Source organism: Oncorhynchus keta, unplaced genomic scaffold, assembly GCF_023373465.1.
Source record: "Oncorhynchus keta strain PuntledgeMale-10-30-2019 unplaced genomic scaffold, Oket_V2 Un_contig_15667_pilon_pilon, whole genome shotgun sequence".
Lineage (NCBI taxonomy): Eukaryota > Metazoa > Chordata > Actinopteri > Salmoniformes > Salmonidae > Oncorhynchus > Oncorhynchus keta.
In genome coordinates, this window is record NW_026279449.1 from 57649 (window position 1) to 78408 (window position 20760).

The 20760-nt window shown below is 40.3% G+C and overlaps 1 protein-coding gene across 1 annotated transcript in view; it reads left to right on the top strand.

Annotated features, from left to right (window-relative positions):
• The window catches only part of LOC127919076 (eukaryotic translation initiation factor 3 subunit H-like), a 72192-nt gene extending 51671 nt beyond the window's left edge, over positions 1 to 20521 (top strand). Inside the window, exons 4-5 of the mRNA XM_052502506.1 lie at positions 20115 to 20213; positions 20508 to 20521. Coding sequence (XP_052358466.1) covers positions 20115 to 20213; positions 20508 to 20521 — 113 coding nt within the window. The remainder of the gene's footprint in view (positions 1 to 20114; positions 20214 to 20507) is intronic.
• Positions 20522 to 20760: the final 239 nt, after the last annotated feature.

The window sequence follows — 20760 nt, forward strand, 5'->3', positions numbered from 1 at the left end:
ATATACTATAACTCATAACCCTATACACTATACACTACCTATATACTATAACTCATAACCCTATACCCTATACACTACCTATATACTATAACTCATAACCCTATACACTATACACTACCTATATACTATAACTCATAACCCTATACACTATACACTACCTATATACTATAACTCATAACCCTATACCCTATACACTACCTATATACTATAACTCATAACCCTATACACTATACACTACCTATATACTATAACTCATAACCCTATACACTATACACTACCTATATACTATAACTCATAACCCTATACACTACCTATATACTATAACTCATAACCCTATACACTATACACTACCTATATACTATAACTCACTCCGTCTTCTGCATGTTTAATGAGGGACCTGTTAATCCGTTGGCCATCAATAATGAATACCTAGGATTCATTCCAAATGGTACCCTATTCCCTATATAGAAGGTACCCTATACCCTATACAGATGGTACCCTATTCCTATACAGATGGTACCCTATTCCCTATATAGAAGGTACCCTATACAGATGGTACCCTATTCCCTATATAGAAGGTACCCTATTCCCTATATAGAAGGTACCCTATACAGATGGTACCCTATACCCTATACAGATGGTACCCTATACCCTATATAGAAGGTACCCTATACCCTATACAGATGGTACCCTATTCCCTATATAGAAGGTACCCTATACCCTATACAGATGGTACCCTATACAGATGGTACCCTATTCCCTATACAGATGGTACCCTATTCCCTATATAGAAGGTACCCTATTCCCTATACAGATGGTACCCTATACCCTATACAGATGGTACCCTATACCCTATACAGATGGCACCCTATTCCCTATATAGAAGGTACCCTATACCCTATAGAGATGGTACCCTATACCCTATACAGATGGTACCCTATACCCTATATAGAAGGTACCCTGTACCCTATACAGATGGTGCCCTATTCCCTATATAGAAGGTACCCTATACCCTATACAGATGGCACCCTATTCCCTATACAGATGGCACCCTATTCCCTATATAGAAGGTACCCTATACAGATGGTACCCTATTCCCTATACAGATGGTACCCTATTCCCTATATAGAAGGTACCCTATTCCCTATATAGAAGGTACCCTATTCCCTATACAGATGGTACCCTATTCCCTATATAGAAGGTACTATACCCTATATACCCTATACAGATGGTATCTGTATACCATCTATACAGATGGTACCCATACAGATGGTCCCCTATCTATATAGAAGATATCTATACAGATGGTATCCCTATAGAAGGGTCCATCTATAGAAGGTACCCATCTGTATAGATGGTGCCATCTATACAGATGGTACCCATTCCCTATATGCCATCTGTATAGGGTGCCATCTGTATACAGATGGTGCCATCTGTATACAGATGGTACCCATCTGTATATAGGGCTGTCTGGTCAAAAGTAGTGTGCTCTATAGGGTATAGGGTGCCATCTGTATAGGGTACCATCTGTATAGGGGTATAGGGCCATCTGTATATGGTATAGGGTGCCATCTGTATAGGGTATAGGGTGCCATCTGTATAGGGTATAGGGTGCCATCTGTATAGGGTATAGGGTGCCATCTGTATATGGTATAGGGTGCCATCTGTATATGGTATAGGGTGCCATCTGTATATGGTATAGGGTGCCATCTGTATAGGGTGCCATCTGTATAGGGTGTCATCTGTATAGGGTGTCATCTGTATAGGGTGTCATCTGTATAGGGTGTCATCTGTATAGGGTGTCATCTGTATAGGGTGCCATCTGTATAGGGTGCCATCTGTATAGGGTGCCATCTGTATAGGGTGCCATCTGTATAGGGTGTCATCTGTATAGGGTGTCATCTGTATAGGGTGTCATCTGTATAGGGGGCCATCTGTATAGGGGCCATCTGTATAGGGGGCCATCTGTATAGGGGGCCATCTGTATAGGGGGCCATCTTTCGGTACTTCTGTCAAATGCATCTCATATCATATAAGGATTGAGAGGACGGAGCCTAGTCATTTGTCTGAATGTTCTCTTGGGGGCAGTAGTGAGCCATAGCCAGGCTACTTGTGCAAGCTAGAAGAGAGAGTTCCCACTGCTTCTTCAAACTAAAACAATCATAAGTCCAGTTGACAGAACCGGTTCCGTACGCCAACCCAGGGGAATACTTTGCTTACAGAGCAGACGAGGGTCCGGCCCACCGAAACAACCAAGGTTTAGCTGTTTTCACACACAACATTTGCATTGTAACGTTGTAGTTTATTCTACTAAATTAGAATTGTTTTTGAGTGACAATGAACAGATATACAGTATGACATTCATTAAATCAAACCTTACTGTTAAATGCTGAATACAGCAGGTAGCTTACTGTTAAATGCTGAATACAGCAGGTACCTTACTGTTAAATGCTGAATACAGCAGGTACCTTACTGTTAAATGCTGAATACAGCAGGTTTAGCTGTTTTAAATGCTGAATACATTTGCAGGTACGTTTAGTGTTAAATGCTGAATACAACAGGTTTTGATCGTGAAATGCTGAATACAGCAGACATTCATTTCAAACCTTACTGTTAAATGCTGAATACAACAGGTACCTTACTGTTAAATGCTGAATACAGCAGGTACCGTGAAATGACATATCAGCTGATGTACGAAGGGCTTTATAAATACATTTGATTTGGTGTTGAACGCTGAGCTGTAGTCAATGAACAGCGTTCTCACGTGTTCCTGTTTGTTCAGGTGGGGAAAAAGGGCCAGCGTGGAGAGAGATTGAGACTTGTCGCCTTGACAACACCTTTGTTGGGGCGATATTGGAGTCTAGAGTTTCCAGCATGCTGGAGTTTGAGCCGCGACCAGCCTTTTCAAAGCCCTTCACGGCTACCGACGCGACTGTTGCTAAGCTACGTTGCGCTTGTCATTTAGGGTCACGGGAATTTTCAATCCCATTTGATGATAATAATCACTATAGCTTTGACCAATTCCCAGAGGTTACAAGGCCCTGGTTAATAGAAGAATTAGACAAAGTCCCAGTCTTCAATAGATCAATACGTTATATCAGAGAGTACTCTGACTTCAAAATGAGAACACAATCTTTTAACACGCACACGCACACGCACACGCACACGCACACACACACACACACACACACACACACACACACACACACACACACACACACACACACACACACACACACACACACACACACACACACACACACACCAGTAGAAACTCCAACTCTCTTTAAGTGGGCTGTATTTTTCCACATTACTAACACATGGTTTCTCATTATCTTCTTCAAGCCTTGCCATTCCAAAGTTACTCCCCTTCCTGGATCACAAGTCGACAGTTCAGTTGGCCTTGAATGCCTCAACTATACCCAGCTCACACTGAGAAATAGTAACACAGTGGCCTATTGAATTATGACTCTGTAACACATTTCATACAATTTATATGGTTTCAGGGTGGAATTCTTTAGTCATTACTTTAAACATATAAATTCCATTATCATTTAGGCAGGCTACCTTCGCATTCTTGGGCACAGGTACTATGGTGGTCTGTTTGAAACATGTTGGTATTACAGACTCAGTCAGGGAGATGTTGAAAATGTCAGTGAAGACACTTGCCAGTTGGTCCGCACATGCTTTGAGTTCACGTCCTGGTAATCCGTCTGGCCCCTATGGCTTTGTGAATGTTGACCTGTTTAATAAGGTCTTGCTACGGAGAGCGTGATCAGTCATCCAGAACAGCTGGTGCTCTCGTGCATGCTTCAATGTTGCTTGCCTCGAAGCTAGCATGAAAGGCATTTTGCTCGTCTGATAAGCTCGCGTCACATGTTAGCATTATAATATGATTACACAACCCAAAAGTAATGTGAAATACACTCGCAACTTAACAGAAACATACTGTATGTAGACTGCTTCGTGTTTGTCTGTGCTTGCTAGCAGTAGCGAAATAGCCAGTCGGCAGCCCTGGGCAGAGCATTACACCCTGGGAAGTGAAATGTACTCTGAGAATTGTTGTATGCTGTGTAAATTCCATTGTATTTCTATAGCGTGTAGACTACATGTCCCCCGTCACGACTTCCCCTAAAGGCCCATCTGCTAGCCTGCTAGCCGCAGCCCGCTATCTAGAGCATATCGGACTGTTAACTGAAGAGGTCCATCAGCCAATTACTTGGGCTACAATAGCTATTTTTCCAATTGGCCTGGACCTTTTTACTGCCGACACGGGGCCCTGCGACTGGTCTGCCGACGTAACCGTCCGAGGGGGGCTACAACAGACTGTCCCGTCGCAACGTCCCCCTAAGGCCCTTCTGCTAGTCTGCTAGTCCCCGCCCCTGCTAGCTGTCTGAATCGCCATGTCTCCATCCCTCCTAGCTACCCACTGGTCCCTATGATCACTCGGCTACGCATGCCTCTCCCAAATGTCAATATGCCTTTTCCATTGCTGTCTTTGTTAGTGATTATTGTCTTATTTCACTGTTGAGCCTCCAGCCCTGCTCAATATGCCTTAGCTGGCCCTTTTGTTTCACTGTTGAGCCTCCAGCCCTGCTCAATATGCCTTAGCTGGCCCTTTTGTTTCACTGTTGAGCCTCCAGCCCTGCTCAATATGCCTTAGCTGGCCCTTTTGTTTCACTGTAGAGCCTCCAGCCCTGCTCAATATGCCTTAGCTGGCCCTTTTGTTTCACTGTAGAGCCTCCAGCCCTGCTCAATATGCCTTAGCTGGCCCTTTTGTTTCACTGTAGAGCCTCCAGCCCTGCTCAATATGCCTTAGCTGGCCCTTTTGTTTCACTGTTGAGCCTCCAGCCCTGCTCAATATGCCTTAGCTGGCCCTTTTGTTTCACTGTAGAGCCTCCAGCCCTGCTCAATATGCCTTAGCTGGCCCTTTTGTTTCACTGTAGAGCCTCCAGCCCTGCTCAATATGCCTTAGCTGGCCCTTTTGTTTCACTGTAGAGCCTCCAGCCCTGCTCAATATGCCTTAGCTGGCCCTTTTGTTTCACTGTAGAGCCTCCAGCCCTGCTCAATATGCCTTAGCTGGCCCTTTTGTTTCACTGTAGAGCCTCCAGCCCTGCTCAATATGCCTTAGCTGGCCCTTTTGTTTCACTGTAGAGCCTCCAGCCCTGCTCAATATGCCTTAGCTGGCCCTTTTGTTTCACTGTAGAGCCTCCAGCCCTGCTCAATATGCCTTAACTGGCCCTTTTGTTTCACTGTAGAGCCTCCAGCCCTGCTCAATATGCCTTAGCTGGCCCTTTTGTTTCACTGTAGAGCCTCCAGCCCTGCTCAATATGCCTTAGCTGGCCCTTTTGTTTCACTGTAGAGCCTCCAGCCCTGCTCAATATTCCTTAGCTGGCCCTTTTGTTTCACTGTAGAGCCTCCAGCCCTGCTCAATATGCCTTAGCTGGCCCTTGCGGTGACCTCACCTGGTCTAAATGATGTCTCTAGAGACACAACCTCTCTCATCGTCACCTCATCACCTCTCTAGGTTTACCTCCACTGTATTCACATCCTACCATACCTCTTGTTTGTACATTATGCCTTGAATCTATTCTTCCGCGCCCAGAAACCTGCTCCTTTCACTCTCTGTGCCGAAAGCACTAGACAAGTTTTTATAGCCTTTAGCCGTTACCCTTATCCAACCCCTCCCCTCCTCTGTTCCTCTGGTGATGTAGAGGTTAATCCAGGCCCTGCAGCGCCTAGCTCCACTCTCATTCCCCAGGCGCTCTCATTTATTGACTTCTGTAACCGTAAAAGCCTTGGTTTCATGCATGTTAACATCAGAAACCTCCTCCCTAACTTTGTTTTATTCACTGCTTTAGCACACTCTGCCAACCCAGATGTCCTAGCCGTGTCTGAATCCTGGTTTAGGAAGGCCAACAAAAATCCTGAAAATTCCATCCCCAACTATAACATTTTCCATCAAGATAGTGGGCGGCGTTGTAATCTACTGCAGAGAGAGCCTGCAGAGTTCTGTCATATTATCCAGGTCTGTGCCCAAACAATCCACCTTTCCAGAAACAAGTCTCTCTCCATTGGCGCTTGTTATAGACCCCCTCAGCCCCCAGCTGTGCCCTGGACACCATATGTGAATTGATTGCCCCCCATCTATCTTCAGAGCTCGTACTGTTAGGTGACCTAAACTGGGGCATGCTTAACGCCCCGGCCGTCCTACAATCTAAGCTTGATGCCCTCAATCTCACACAAAATATCAATGAATCTACCAGGTACAAACCCAAATCTGTAAACACGGGAACCTTCATAGATGTCATCCTAACCAACTTGCCCTCTAAATACACCTCTGCTGTCTTCAACCAAGATCTCAGCGATCACTGCCTCATTGCCTGCATCCGTAATGGGTCTGCGGTCAAACGACCACCCCTCATCACTGTCAAACGCTCCCTAAAACACTTCAGCGTGCAGGCATTTCTAATCGACCTGGCCGGGGTATCCTGGAAGGATATTGACCTCATCCCGTCAGTAGAGGGTGCCTGGTTATTCTTTTAAGTTCCTTCCTCACCATCTTAAATAAGGCCCATTCAAAAACAATGTGAACCAGGAACAGATATAGCCATTGGTTATATACTCCAGACCTGACTGCCCTTGACCAGCACAAAAACATCCTGTGGCGTACTGCATTAGCATCGACCCCGCGATATGCAACTTTTCAGGGAAGTTAGGGACCAATAAACACAGGCAGTTAGGAAAGCCAAGGCTAGCTTTTTCAAACAGAAATGTGCGTCCTGAACCACCAACTCCAAAAAGTTCTGGGACACTGTAAAGTCCATGGAGAATAAGAGCACCTCCTCCCAGCTGCCCACTGCACTGAGACTGTTAAACTCTGTCAGCACTGATAAATCCACCATAATTGATCATTTCAATGGCCATGCTTTCCACCTGGCTACCCCTACGCTGGTCAACAGCCCTGTACCCCCCAACAGCAACTTGCCCAAAGCCGCCCCCATTTCTCCTTTACCCAAGTCCAGATAGCTGATGTTCTGAAAGAGTTGCAAAATCTGGACCCCTACAAATCAGCCGGGCTAGACAATCTGGACCCTCTAAAGTTATCTGCTGAAATTGTTGCAACCCCTATTTACTAGCCTGTTCAACCTCTCTTTCGTATCGTCTGAGATCCCCAAAGGTTGGAAAGCTGCCGCGGTCATCCCCCCTCTTCAAAGTGAGAGAAACTCTAGACCCAAACTGTTACAGACCTATATTTTTGGTGATGTGATACTATTTCTGATTGTCTTAACTCACTACCACTAATGAGCTGTGGATGTGAACCAAAGTCTGTTTTTACATCCATGGAGAAAGGCTACTATAAGGAACTATTGTCAATTTGAAAAATATTTCCAGCCCTCTCCCTTAACCAATCGGATTGAAAGGGGGAGGGAAATGGTGGAAACGTCATAAAGTAGCTGATTTACTTCTGATCTCCTTGCGCAAATAGCCTTCGGTTGTCTGTCAGGAGCTCCACTGGCGCAGGAAACTCCAAGGTTCCAGAATATTTTATACAATGTTGCAAGTCAGCACCAGCTTCAGTCTGGACCAAGTTGATAGTCGATACAATGTTGCAAGTTAGCACCAGCTTCAGTCTGGACCAAGTTGATAGTCGATACAATGTTGCAAGTTAGCACCAGCTTCAGTCTGGACAGAGTTGATAGTCGATACAATGTTGCAAGTTAGCACCAGCTTCAGTCTGGACAGAGTTGATAGTCGATACAATGTTGCAAGTTAGCACCAGCTTCAGTCTGGACCAAGTTGATAGTCGATACAATGTTGCAAGTTAGCACCAGCTTCAGTCTGGACAGAGTTGATAGTCGATACAATGTTGCAAGTTAGCACCAGCTTCAGTCTGGACAGAGTTGATAGTCGATACAATGTTGCAAGTTAGCACCAGCTTCAGTCTGGACAGAGTTGATAGTCGATACAATGTTGCAAGTTAGCACCAGCTTCAGTCTGGACAGAGTTGATAGTCGATACAATGTTGCAAGTTAGCACCAGCTTCAGTCTGGACAGAGTTGATAGTCGATACAATGTTGCAAGTTAGCACCAGCTTCAGTCTGGACAGAGTTGATAGTCGATACAATGTTGCAAGTTGGCACCAGCTTCAGTCTGGACAGAGTTGATAGTCAATACAATGTTGCAAGTTAGCACCAGCTTCAGTCTGGACAGAGTTGATAGTCAATACAATGTTGCAAGTTAGCACCAGCTTCAGTCTGGACAGAGTTGATAGTCGATACAATGTTGCAAGTTAGCACCAGCTTCAGTCTGGACAGAGTTGATAGTCGATACAATGTTGCAAGTTAGCACCAGCTTCAGTCTGGACAGAGTTGATAGTCAATACAATGTTGCAAGTTAGCACCAGCTTCAGTCTGGACAGAGTTGATAGTCAATACAATGTTGCAAGTTAGCACCAGCTTCAGTCTGGACAGAGTTGATAGTCAATACAATGTTGCAAGTTAGCACCAGCTTCAGTCTGGACAGAGTTGATAGTCGATACAATGTTGCAAGTTAGCACCAGCTTCAGTCTGGACAGAGTTGATAGTCGATACAATGTTGCAAGTTAGCACCAGCTTCAGTCTGGACAGAGTTGATAGTCGATACAATGTTGCAAGTTAGCACCAGCTTCAGTCTGGACAGAGTTGATAGTCAATACAATGTTGCAAGTTAGCACCAGCTTCAGTCTGGACAGAGTTGATAGTCGATACAATGTTTCACCTTCCTTGCAGACACGCCAGCGTAGTCTGGACAGAGTATTTTATCAAGATATGTTCTGCTGCAATGTTTTTATTTGTTGACTTTATGTAGGCTATTTTTACATACACTATAAATATATGAAGTATGTGGATACCACTTTTTAAATGTGTGGATTCAGCTATTTCAGCTTCAGTCTGCTGACAGGTGTATAAAATCACATCCATGCGATCTCCATAGACAAACATTGGTAGTAGAATGGCCTTACGGAAGAGCTCAGTCTTTCAACATGGCAGCATCATAGGATGCCACCTTTCCAACAAGTCAGTTATATTTCTGCCCTGCTAGATTTGCAGTCAACTGTAAGTGCTGTTATTGTGAAGTGGAATCGTCTAGGAGCAACGCCTGCAAGTGGTAGGCCACACAAGCTCACAGAACGGGACCGCTGAGTTGCACACTGTGTAAAAATGTTGTCCTCGGCTGCAACACTCACTTCCAGTTCCAAACTGAAGCAAAGTTGGCACGAACAATGTTTCGTGAAACGGGTTTCCGTGGCAGAGCAGCCGCACACAAGCCTAAGATCACCATGCGCAATGCCAAGCGTTGGCAGAGTGATGTTAAGTTTGCCATAGAAAACACATTCTCTGTGATGAATCAAGCTTCTCCATCTGGTAGTCTGGAGAATCTAGGTTTGGGGATTCTAGCTGTAAAGTTTGGTGGAGGAGGAATAATGGTCTGGGGCTGTTTTTCATGGTTGGCCCCTTAGTTCCAGTGAAGGGAAATCTTAACGCTACAGCATACAATGACATTTTAGACATTCTGTGCTTCCAACTTTGTGGCAACTGTTTGGGGAAAGCCCTTTCCTGTTTCAGCATGACAATGCCCCAGTCCACAAAGCGAGATCTATACAGAAATGGTTTGTCAAGATCAGTGTAGAAGAACTTAACTGGCCTGCACAGAGCCCTGACCTCAACCCCATCGAACACCTTTGGGATGAATTGAATGTTAGCAGCCAAGAGGCTTCGCCCAACATCAGTGCTGACCTCACTAATGCAATGTGGCTGAATGGAAGCAAGTCCCTGCAGCAATGTTCCAACATCTAGTGGAAAGCCTTCCCAGAAGAGTGTAGGCTGTTAGTCTGCAGCAAAGAGTTGAGGGACCAACTCCATATTAATGCCCATGAATTTGGAATGAGATGTACTTCAGATTCTATTCATGGTGAGATTCTATACATGGTGTTTCTCTCCCTCTCTAGATTCTATACATGGTGTTTCTCTCCTCTCTAGTACATGGTGTTTCTCTCTAGATTCTATACATGGTGTTTTCTCTCCTCTCTAGATTCTATACATGGTGTTTCTCAGATTCTATACATGGTGTTTCTCAATAGATTCTATACATGGTGTTTCTCTTAGATTCTATACATGGTGCTCTCTAGATTCTATACATGGTGTTTCTCTAGATTCTATACATGGTGTTTATCTCTAGATTCTATACAGTTTCTCTCCTCTCTAGATTCTATACATGGTGTTTCTCTCTAGATTCTATCATGGTGTTTCTCTCCTCTCTCTAGATTCTATACATGGTGTTTCTCTAGATTCTATACATGGTGTTTATCTCTAGATTCTATACATGGTGTTCTCTCCTCTCTCTAGATTCTATACATGGTGCTTCTCTAGATTCTATTCATGGTGTTAGATTCTATACACGGTGTTTCTCTCTAGATTCTATACACGGTGCTTCAGATTCTATACATGGTGTTTCTCTCTAGATTCTATACATGGTGTTTCTCTCTAGATTCTATTCATGGTGTTTCTCTCTAGATTCTATACATGGTGTTTCTCTCTAGATTCTATACATGGTGTTTCTCTCTAGATTCTATACATGGTGTTTCTCTCTAGATTCTATACATGGTGTTTCTCTCTAGATTCTATTCATGGTGTTTCTCTCTAGATTCTATACATGGTGTTTCTCTCTAGATTCTATTCATGGTGTTTCTCTCTAGATTCTATACATGGTGTTTCTCTCTAGATTCTATACATGGTGTTTTTCTAGATTCTATACATGGTGTTTCTCTCTAGATTCTATACATGGTGTTTCTCTCTAGATTCTATACATGGTGTTTCTCTCTAGATTCTATACATGGTGTCTCTAGATTCTATACATGGTGTTTCTCTCTAGATTCTATACATGGTGTTTCTCTCTAGATTCTATACATGGTGTTTCTCTCTAGATTCTATTCATGGTGTTTCTCTCTAGATTCTATTCATGGTGTTTCTCTCTAGATTCTATTCATGGTGTTTTCTCTAGATTCTATACATGGTGTTTCTCTCTAGATTCTATACATGGTGTTTCTCTCTAGATTCTATTCATGGTGTTTCTCTCTAGATTCTATTCATGGTGTTTCTCTCTAGATTCTATACATGGTGTTTCTCTCTAGATTCTATACATGGTGTTTCTCTCTAGATTCTATACATGGTGTTTCTCTCTAGATTCTATTCATGGTGTTTCTCTCTAGATTCTATACATGGTGTTTCTCTCTAGATTCTATACAGGGTGTTTCTCTCTAGATTCTATACATGGTGTTTCTCTAGATTCTATACATGGTGTTTTCTCTAGATTCTATACATGGTGTTTCTCTCTAGATTCTATACATGGTGTTTCTCTCTAGATTCTATTCATGGTGTTTCTCTCTAGATTCTATACATGGTGTTTCTCTCTAGATTCTATACAGGGTGTTTCTCTCTAGATTCTATACATGGTGTTTCTCTAGATTCTATACATGGTGTTTCTCTCTAGATTCTATACATGGTGTTTCTCTCTAGATTCTATACATGGTGTTTCTCTCTAGATTCTATACACGGTGTTTCTCTCTAGATTCTATACACGGTGTTTCTCTCTAGATTCTATTCATGGTGTTTCTCTCTAGATTCTATTCATGGTGTTTCTCTCTAGATTCTATTCATGGTGTTTCTTCTAGATTCTATTCATGGTGTTTCTCTAGATTCTATACATGGTGTTTCTCTCTAGATTCTATACATGGTGTTTCTCTCTAGATTCTATTCATGGTGTTTCTCTCTAGATTCTATTCATGGTGTTTCTCTCTAGATTCTATACATGGTGTTTCTCTCTAGATTCTATACATGGTGTTTTCTCTAGATTCTATACATGGTGTTTCTCTCTAGATTCTATTCATGGTGTTTCTCTCTAGATTCTATACATGGTGTTTCTCTCTAGATTCTATACAGGGTGTTTCTCTCTAGATTCTATACATGGTGTTTCTCTCTAGATTCTATACATGGTGTTTCTCTCTAGATTCTATACATGGTGTTTCTCTCTAGATTCTATACATGGTGTTTTCTCTAGATTCTATTCATGGTGTTTCTCTCTAGATTCTATACATGGTGTTTCTCTCTAGATTCTATACAGGGTGTTTCTCTCTAGATTCTATACATGGTGTTTCTCTCTAGATTCTATACATGGTGTTTCTCTCTAGATTCTATACATGGTGTTTCTCTCTAGATTCTATACATGGTGTTTCTCTCTAGATTCTATACATGGTGTTTCTCTCTAGATTCTATACACGGTGTTTCTCTCTAGATTCTATTCATGGTGTTTCTCTCTAGATTCTATACATGGTGTTTTCTCTAGATTATATACATGGTGTTTCTCTCTAGATTCTATACATGGTGTTTCTCTCTAGATTCTATTCATGGTGTTTCTCTCTAGATTCTATACATGGTGTTTCTCTCTAGATTCTATACATGGTGTTTCTCTAGATTCTATTCATGGTGTTTCTCTCTAGATTCTATACATGGTGTTTCTCTCTAGATTCTATACATGGTGTTTCTCAGATTCTATTCATGGTGTTTCTCTCTAGATTCTATTCATGGTGGAGGCTCTAGATTCTATACATGGTGTTTCTCTCTAGATTCTATACATGGTGTTTCTCTCTAGATTCTATACATGGTGTTTCTCTCTAGATTCTATTCATGGTGTTTCTCTCTAGATTCTATTCATGGTGTTTTCTCCTCTCTAGATTCTATACATGGTGTTTCTCTCTAGATTCTATACATGGTGTTTCTCTCTAGATTCTATACATGGTGTTTCTCTCTAGATTCTATACATGGTGTTTATCTCTAGATTCTATACATGGTGTTTATCTCTAGATTCTATACATGGTGTTTCTCTCTAGATTCTATACATGGTGTTTCTCTCTAGATTCTATACACGGTGTTTCTCTCTAGATTCTATACATGGTGTTTCTCTCTAGATTCTATACATGGTGTTTCTCTCTAGATTCTATTCATGGTGTTTCTCTCTAGATTCTATACATGGTGTTTCTCTCTAGATTCTATTCATGGTGTTTCTCTCTAGATTCTATACATGGTGTTTCTCTCTAGATTCTATTCATGGTGTTTCTCTCTAGATTCTATACATGGTGTTTCTCTCTAGATTCTATACATGGTGTTTCTCTCTAGATTCTATTCATGGTGTTTCTTCCTCTCTAGATTCTATACATGGTGTTTCTCTCTAGATTCTATACATGGTGTTTCTCTCTAGATTCTATACATGGTGTTTCTCTCTAGATTCTATACATGGTGTTTCTCTCTAGATTCTATACATGGTGTTTCTCTCTAGATTCTATACATGGTGTTTCTCTCTAGATTCTATACATGGTGTTTCTCTCTAGATTCTATACATGGTGTTTCTCTCTAGATTCTATACATGGTGTTTCTCTCTAGATTCTATACATGGTGTTTCTCTCTAGATTCTATACATGGTGTTTCTCTCTAGATTCTATACATGGTGTTTCTCTCTAGATTCTATACATGGTGTTTCTCTCTAGATTCTATACATGGTGTTTCTCTCTAGATTCTATACATGGTGTTTCTCTCCTCTCTCTAGATTCTATACATGGTGTTTCTCTCCTCTCTCTAGATTCTATACATGGTGTTTCTCTCTAGATTCTATACATGGTGTTTCTCTCTAGATTCTATACATGGTGTTTCTCTCTAGATTCTATACATGGTGTTTCTCTCCTCTCTCTAGATTCTATACATGGTGTTTCTCTCTAGATTCTATACATGGTGTTTCTCTCTAGATTCTATACATGGTGTTTCTCTCTAGATTCTATACATGGTGTTTCTCTCTAGATTCTATACATGGTGTTTCTCTATTCTCTCTAGATTCTATACATGGTGTTTCTCTCTCTAGATTATATACAGGGTGTTTCTCTCTAGATTCTATACATGGTGTTTTCTCTAGATTCTATTCATGGTGTTTCTCTCTAGATTCTATACATCGTTTTTCTCTCTACATTCTATACATGGTGTTTCTCTCTAGATTCTATACATCGTGTTTCTCTCTAGATTCTATACATGGTGTTTCTCTCTAGATTCTATACATGGTGTTTCTCTCTAGATTCTATACATGGTGTTTCTCTCTAGATTCTATACATGGTGTTTCTCTCTAGATTCTATACATGGTGTTTCTCTCTAGATTCTATACATGGTGTTTCTCTCTAGATTCTATACATGGTGTTTCTCTCTAGATTCTATACATGGTGTTTCTCTCTAGATTCTATACATGGTGTTTCTCTCTAGATTCTATACATGGTGTTTCTCTCTAGATTCTATACATGGTGTTTCTCTCTAGATTCTATACATGGTGTTTCTCTCTAGATTCTATACATGGTGTTTCTCTCTAGATTCTATACATGGTGTTTCTCTCTAGATTCTATACATGGTGTTTCTCTCTAGATTCTATACATGGTGTTTCTCTCTAGATTCTATACATGGTGTTTCTCTCTAGATTCTATACATGGTGTTTCTCTCTAGATTCTATACATGGTGTTTCTCTCTAGATTCTATACATGGTGTTTCTCTCTAGATTCTATACATGGTGTTTCTCTCTAGATTCTATACATGGTGTTTTCTCTCTAGATTCTATACATGGTGTTTCTCTCTAGATTCTATACATGGTGTTTCTCTCTAGATTCTATACATGGTGTTTCTCTCTAGATTCTATACATGGTGTTTCTCTCTAGATTCTATACATGGTGTTTTCTCTCTCTAGATTCTATACATGGTGTTTCTCTCTAGATTCTATACATGGTGTTTCTCTCTAGATTCTATACATGGTGTTTCTCTCTAGATTCTATACATGGTGTTTCTCTACTCTCTCTAGATTCTATACATGGTGTTTCTCTCTAGATTCTATACATGGTGTTTCTCTACTCTCTCTAGATTCTATACATGGTGTTTCTCTAGATTCTATACATGGTGTTTCTCTCTAGATTCTATACATGGTGTTTCTCTCTAGATTCTATACATGGTGTTTCTCTCTAGATTCTATACATGGTGTTTCTCTACTCTCTCTAGATTCTATACATGGTGTTTCTCTCTAGATTCTATACATGGTGTTTCTCTCTAGATTCTATACATGGTGTTTCTCTCTAGATTCTATACATGGTGTTTCTCTCTAGATTCTATACATGGTGTTTCTCTCTAGATTCTATACATGGTGTTTCTCTCTAGATTCTATACATGGTGTTTCTCTCTAGATTCTATACATGGTGTTTTTCTCTCTAGATTCTATACATGGTGTTTCTCTCTAGATTCTATACATGGTGTTTCTCTCTAGATTCTATACATGGTGTTTTCTCTAGATTCTATACATGGTGTTACAAGCGCCATGCTCTACCAACTGAGCTTCATACATGGTGTTTCTCTCTAGATTCTATACATGGTGTTTCTCTCTAGATTCTATACATGGTGTTTCTCTCTAGATTCTATACATGGTGTTTTTCTCTCTAGATTCTATACATGGTGTTTTCTCTAGACTCTATACATGGTGTTTCTCTCTAGATTCTATACATGGTGTTTCTCTCTAGATTCTATACATGGTGTTTCTCTCTAGATTCTATACATGGTGTTTCTCTCTAGATTCTATACATGGTGTTTTTCTCTCTCTAGATTCTATACATGGTGTTTCTTTCTAGATTCTATACATGGTGTTTCTCTCTATATTATATACATGGTGTTTCTCTTCTCTCTCTAGATTCTATACATGGTGTTTCTCTCTAGATTCTATACATGGTGTTTCTCTACTCTCTCTAGATTCTATACATGGTGTTTCTCTCTAGATTCTATTCATGGTGTTTCTCTCTAGATTCTATACATGGTGTTTCTCTCTAGATTCTATACATGGTGTTTCTCTCTAGATTCTATACATGGTGTTTCTCTCTAGATTCTATACATGGTGTTTCTCTCTAGATTCTATACATGGTGTTTCTCTCTAGATTCTATACATGGTGTTTCTCTCTAGATTCTATACATGGTGTTTCTCTCTAGATTCTATACATGGTGTTTCTCTCTAGATTCTATACATGGTGTTTCTCTCTAGATTCTATACATGGTGTTTCTCTCTAGATTCTATACATGGTGTTTCTCTCTAGATTCTATACATGGTGTTTCTCTCTAGATTCTATACATGGTGTTTCTCTCTAGATTCTATACATGGTGTTTCTCTCTAGATTCTATACATGGTGTTTCTCTCTAGATTCTATACATGGTGTTTCTCTCTAGATTCTATACATGGTGTTTCTCTCTAGATTCTATACATGGTGTTTCTCTAGATTCTATTCATGGTGTTTCTCTCTAGATTCTATACATGGTGTTTTTCTCTCTAGATTCTATACATGGTGTTTCTCTCTAGATTCTATACATGGTGTTTCTCTCTAGATTCTATACATGGTGTTTCTCTCTAGATTCTATACATGGTGTTTCTCTCTAGATTCTATACATGGTGTTTCTCTCTAGATTCTATACATGGTGTTTCTCTCTAGATTCTATACATGGTGTTTCTCTTCTCTCTAGATTCTATACATGGTGTTTCTTCTCTCTAGATTCTATACATGGTGTTTTTCTCTCTAGATTCTATACAGGGTGTTTCTCTCTAGATTCTATACATGGTGTTTCTCTCTAGATTCTATACATGGTGTTTCTCTCTAGATTCTATACATGGTGTTTCTCTCTAGATTCTATACATGGTGTTTCTCTCTAGATTCTATACATGGTGTTTCTCTAGATTCTATACATGGTGTTTCTCTCTAGATTCTATACATGGTGTTTCTCTAGATTCTATACATGGTGTTTCTCTCTAGATTCTATACATGGTGTTTCTCTCTAGATTCTATACATGGTGTTTCTCTCTAGATTCTATACATGGTGTTTCTCTCTAGATTCTATACATGGTGTTTCTCTCTAGATTCTATACATGGTGTTTCTCTCTAGATTCTATACATGGTGTTTCTCTCTAGATTCTATACATGGTGTTTCTCTCTAGATTCTATACATGGTGTTTCTCTACTCTCTCTAGATTCTATACATGGTGTTTCTCTCTAGATTCTATACATGGTGTTTCTCTCTAGATTCTATACATGGTGTTTCTCTCTAGATTCTATACATGGTGTTTCTCTCTAGATTCTATACATGGTGTTTCTCTCTAGATTCTATACATGGTGTTTCTCTCTAGATTCTATACATGGTGTTTCTCTCTAGATTCTATACATGGTGTTTCTCTCTAGATTCTATACATGGCGTTTCTCTCTAGATTCTATTCATGGTGTTTCTCTCTAGATTCTATACATGGTGTTTCTCTCCTCTCTCTAGATTCTATACATGGTGTTTCTCTCTAGATTCTATACATGGTGTTTCTCTCTAGATTCTATACATGGTGTTTCTCTCTAGATTCTATACATGGTGTTTCTCTCTAGATTCTATACATGGTGTTTCTCTCTAGATTCTATACATGGTGTTTCTCTCTAGATTCTATACATGGTGTTTCTCTCTAGATTCTATACATGGTGTTTCTCTAGATTCTATACATGGTGTTTCTCTCTAGATTCTATTCATGGTGTTTCTCTCTAGATTCTATACATGGTGTTTCTCTCTAGATTCTATTCATGGTGTTTCTCTCTAGATTCTATACATGGTGTTTCTCTCTAGATTCTATACATGGTGTTTCTCTCTAGATTCTATACATGGTGTTTCTCTCTAGATTCTATACATGGTGTTTCTCTCTAGATTCTATACATGGTGTTTCTCTCTAGATTCTATACATGGTGTTTCTCTCTAGATTCTATACATGGTGTTTCTCTCTAGATTCTATACATGGTGTTTCTCTCTAGATTCTATACATGGTGTTTCTCTCTAGATTCTATACATGGTGTTTCTCTCTAGATTCTATACATGGTGTTTCTCTCTAGATTCTATACATGGTGTTTCTCTCTAGATTCTATACATGGTGTTTCTCTCTAGATTCTATACATGGTGTTTCTCTCTAGATTCTATACATGGTGTCTAGATTCTATACATGGTGTTTCTCTCTAGATTCTATACATGGTGTTTCTCTCTAGATTCTATACATGGTGTTTCTCTCTAGATTCTATACATGGTGTTTCTCTCTAGATTCTATACATGGTGTTTCTCTCTAGATTCTATACATGGTGTTTCTCTAGATTCTATACATGGTGTTTCTCTCTAGATTCTATACATGGTGTTTCTCTCTAGATTCTATACATGGTGTTTCTCTCTAGATTCTATACATGGTGTTTCTCTCTAGATTCTATACATGGTGTTTCTCTCTAGATTCTATACATGGTGTTTCTCTCTAGATTCTATACATGGTGTTTCTCTAGATTCTATACATGGTGTTTCTCTCTAGATTCTATACATGGTGTTTCTCTCTAGATTCTATACATGGTGTTTCTCTCTAGATTCTATACATGGTGTTTCTCTAGATTCTATACATGGTGTTTCTCTCTAGATTCTATACATGGTGTTTCTCTCTAGATTCTATACATGGTGTTTCTCTCTAGATTCTATACATGGTGTTTCTCTCTAGATTCTATACATGGTGTTCTCTCTAGATTCTATACATGGTGTTTCTCTCTAGATTCTATACATGGTGTTTCTCTCTAGATTCTATACATGGTGTTTCTCTAGATTCTATACATGGTGTTTCTCTAGATTCTATACATGGTGTTTCTCTCTAGATTCTATACATGGTGTTTCTCTCTAGATTCTATACATGGTGTTTCTCTAGATTCTATACATGGTGTTTTCTCTAGATTCTATACATGGTGTTTCTCTAGATTCTATACATGGTGTTTCTTCTAGATTCTATACATGGTGTTTCTCTAGATTCTATACATGGTGTTTCTTACTCTCTCTAGATTCTATACATGGTGTTCTCTCTAGATTCTATACATGGTGTTTCTCTAGATTCTATACATGGTGTTTCTCTCTAGATTCTATACATGGTGTTTCTCTACTCTCTCTAGATTCTATACATGGTGTTTCTCTAGATTCTATACATGGTGTTTCTCTCTAGATTCTATACATGGTGTTTCTCTCTAGATTCTATACATGGTGTTTCTCTCTAGATTCTATACATGGTGTTTCTCTCTAGATTCTATACATGGTGTTTCTCTAGATTCTATACATGGTGTTTCTCTCTAGATTCTATACATGGTGTTTCTCTCTAGATTCTATACATGGTGTTTCTCTCTAGATTCTATACATGGTGTTTCTCTCTAGATTCTATACATGGTGTTTCTCTAGATTCTATACATGGTGTTTCTCTCTAGATTCTATACATGGTGTTTCTCTCTAGATTCTATACATGGTGTTTTCTCTAGATTCTATACATGGTGTTTCTCTCTAGATTCTATACATGGTGTTTCTCTCTAGATTCTATACATGGTGTTTCTCTCTAGATTCTATACATGGTGTTTCTCTCTCTCTCTCTAGATTCTATACATGGTGTTTCTCTCTAGATTCTATACATGGTGTTTCTCTCTAGATTCTATACATGGTGTTTCTCTCTAGATTCTATACATGGTGTTTCTCTCCTCTCTCTAGATTCTATACATGGTGTTCTCTCTCCTCTCTCTAGATTCTATACATGGTGTTTCTCTCAGATTCTATACATGGTGTTTCTCTCTAGATTCTATACATGGTGTTTTTCACTAGATTCTATACATGGTGTTTCTCTCTAGATTCTATACATGGTGTTTCTCTCCTCTCTAGATTCTATACATGGTGTTTCTCACTAGATTCTATACATGGTGTATGTGTTAGGTCTTATGGTGTGTTGGCCCATATTATAAGTGAACCACTTAATAGAATGTTTGACCTTTTGTTTTAATCTTAACATATGTTTCTCTCCCCTGCTTGCTTGCTCTCTCTCTCCCTCTCTCTCGCTCTCCCCTCTACCCCTGCCCCTCACTCCCCCTGCCCCCTCTCCTTCGTTTGCTCTCTCCTCCTCCCTCACACCCCGCACACAGAAGACCCCTCCCTCCCTCTCCCACACAGATCCCATTAAGACCGCCCAGGGCTCCCTGTCCCTGAAGGCTTACAGGTTAACACCCAAACTGATGGAGATCTGCAAGGAGAAGGACTTCACACCGAGGGGTGAGACACACACACACACACACACACACACACACACACACACACACACACACACACACACACACACACACACACACACACACACACACACACACACACACACACAAGAAGACACATACACACACACACACACACAGGCACCAGGCTCCACTTCAGAAGCTGGATGAGAATTGCCAAAGGCCATCAATACCACACACACACACACATACACCACAAAGACACAAATACCAACTGCACCTTTCCTGATAAGAATTCAGCATTAATGCTGTGCTTTGGTGAAACTCCCTTCAAAAGATTCCAATGCCTGATGTTATTTTCCCCACGAGCAGGGAGAGCCTCATCAGAGGCTCCTAGTGATGTGATGATAGGGGTTTATAACTAGTGTGTGTTGGGGCTGTCAAACAGCTATACTGCCATGTTGATCCTCCGCCTGACTGGGTTTGACCCTCAGGCTGCTGGCCATTGATTTGAAATAGCATCTGAATGAAGCGTAATGAGAGAGACGTTTTCAAATAGATCTGAGTTCCCACAAGCTGAGTTTATGAAA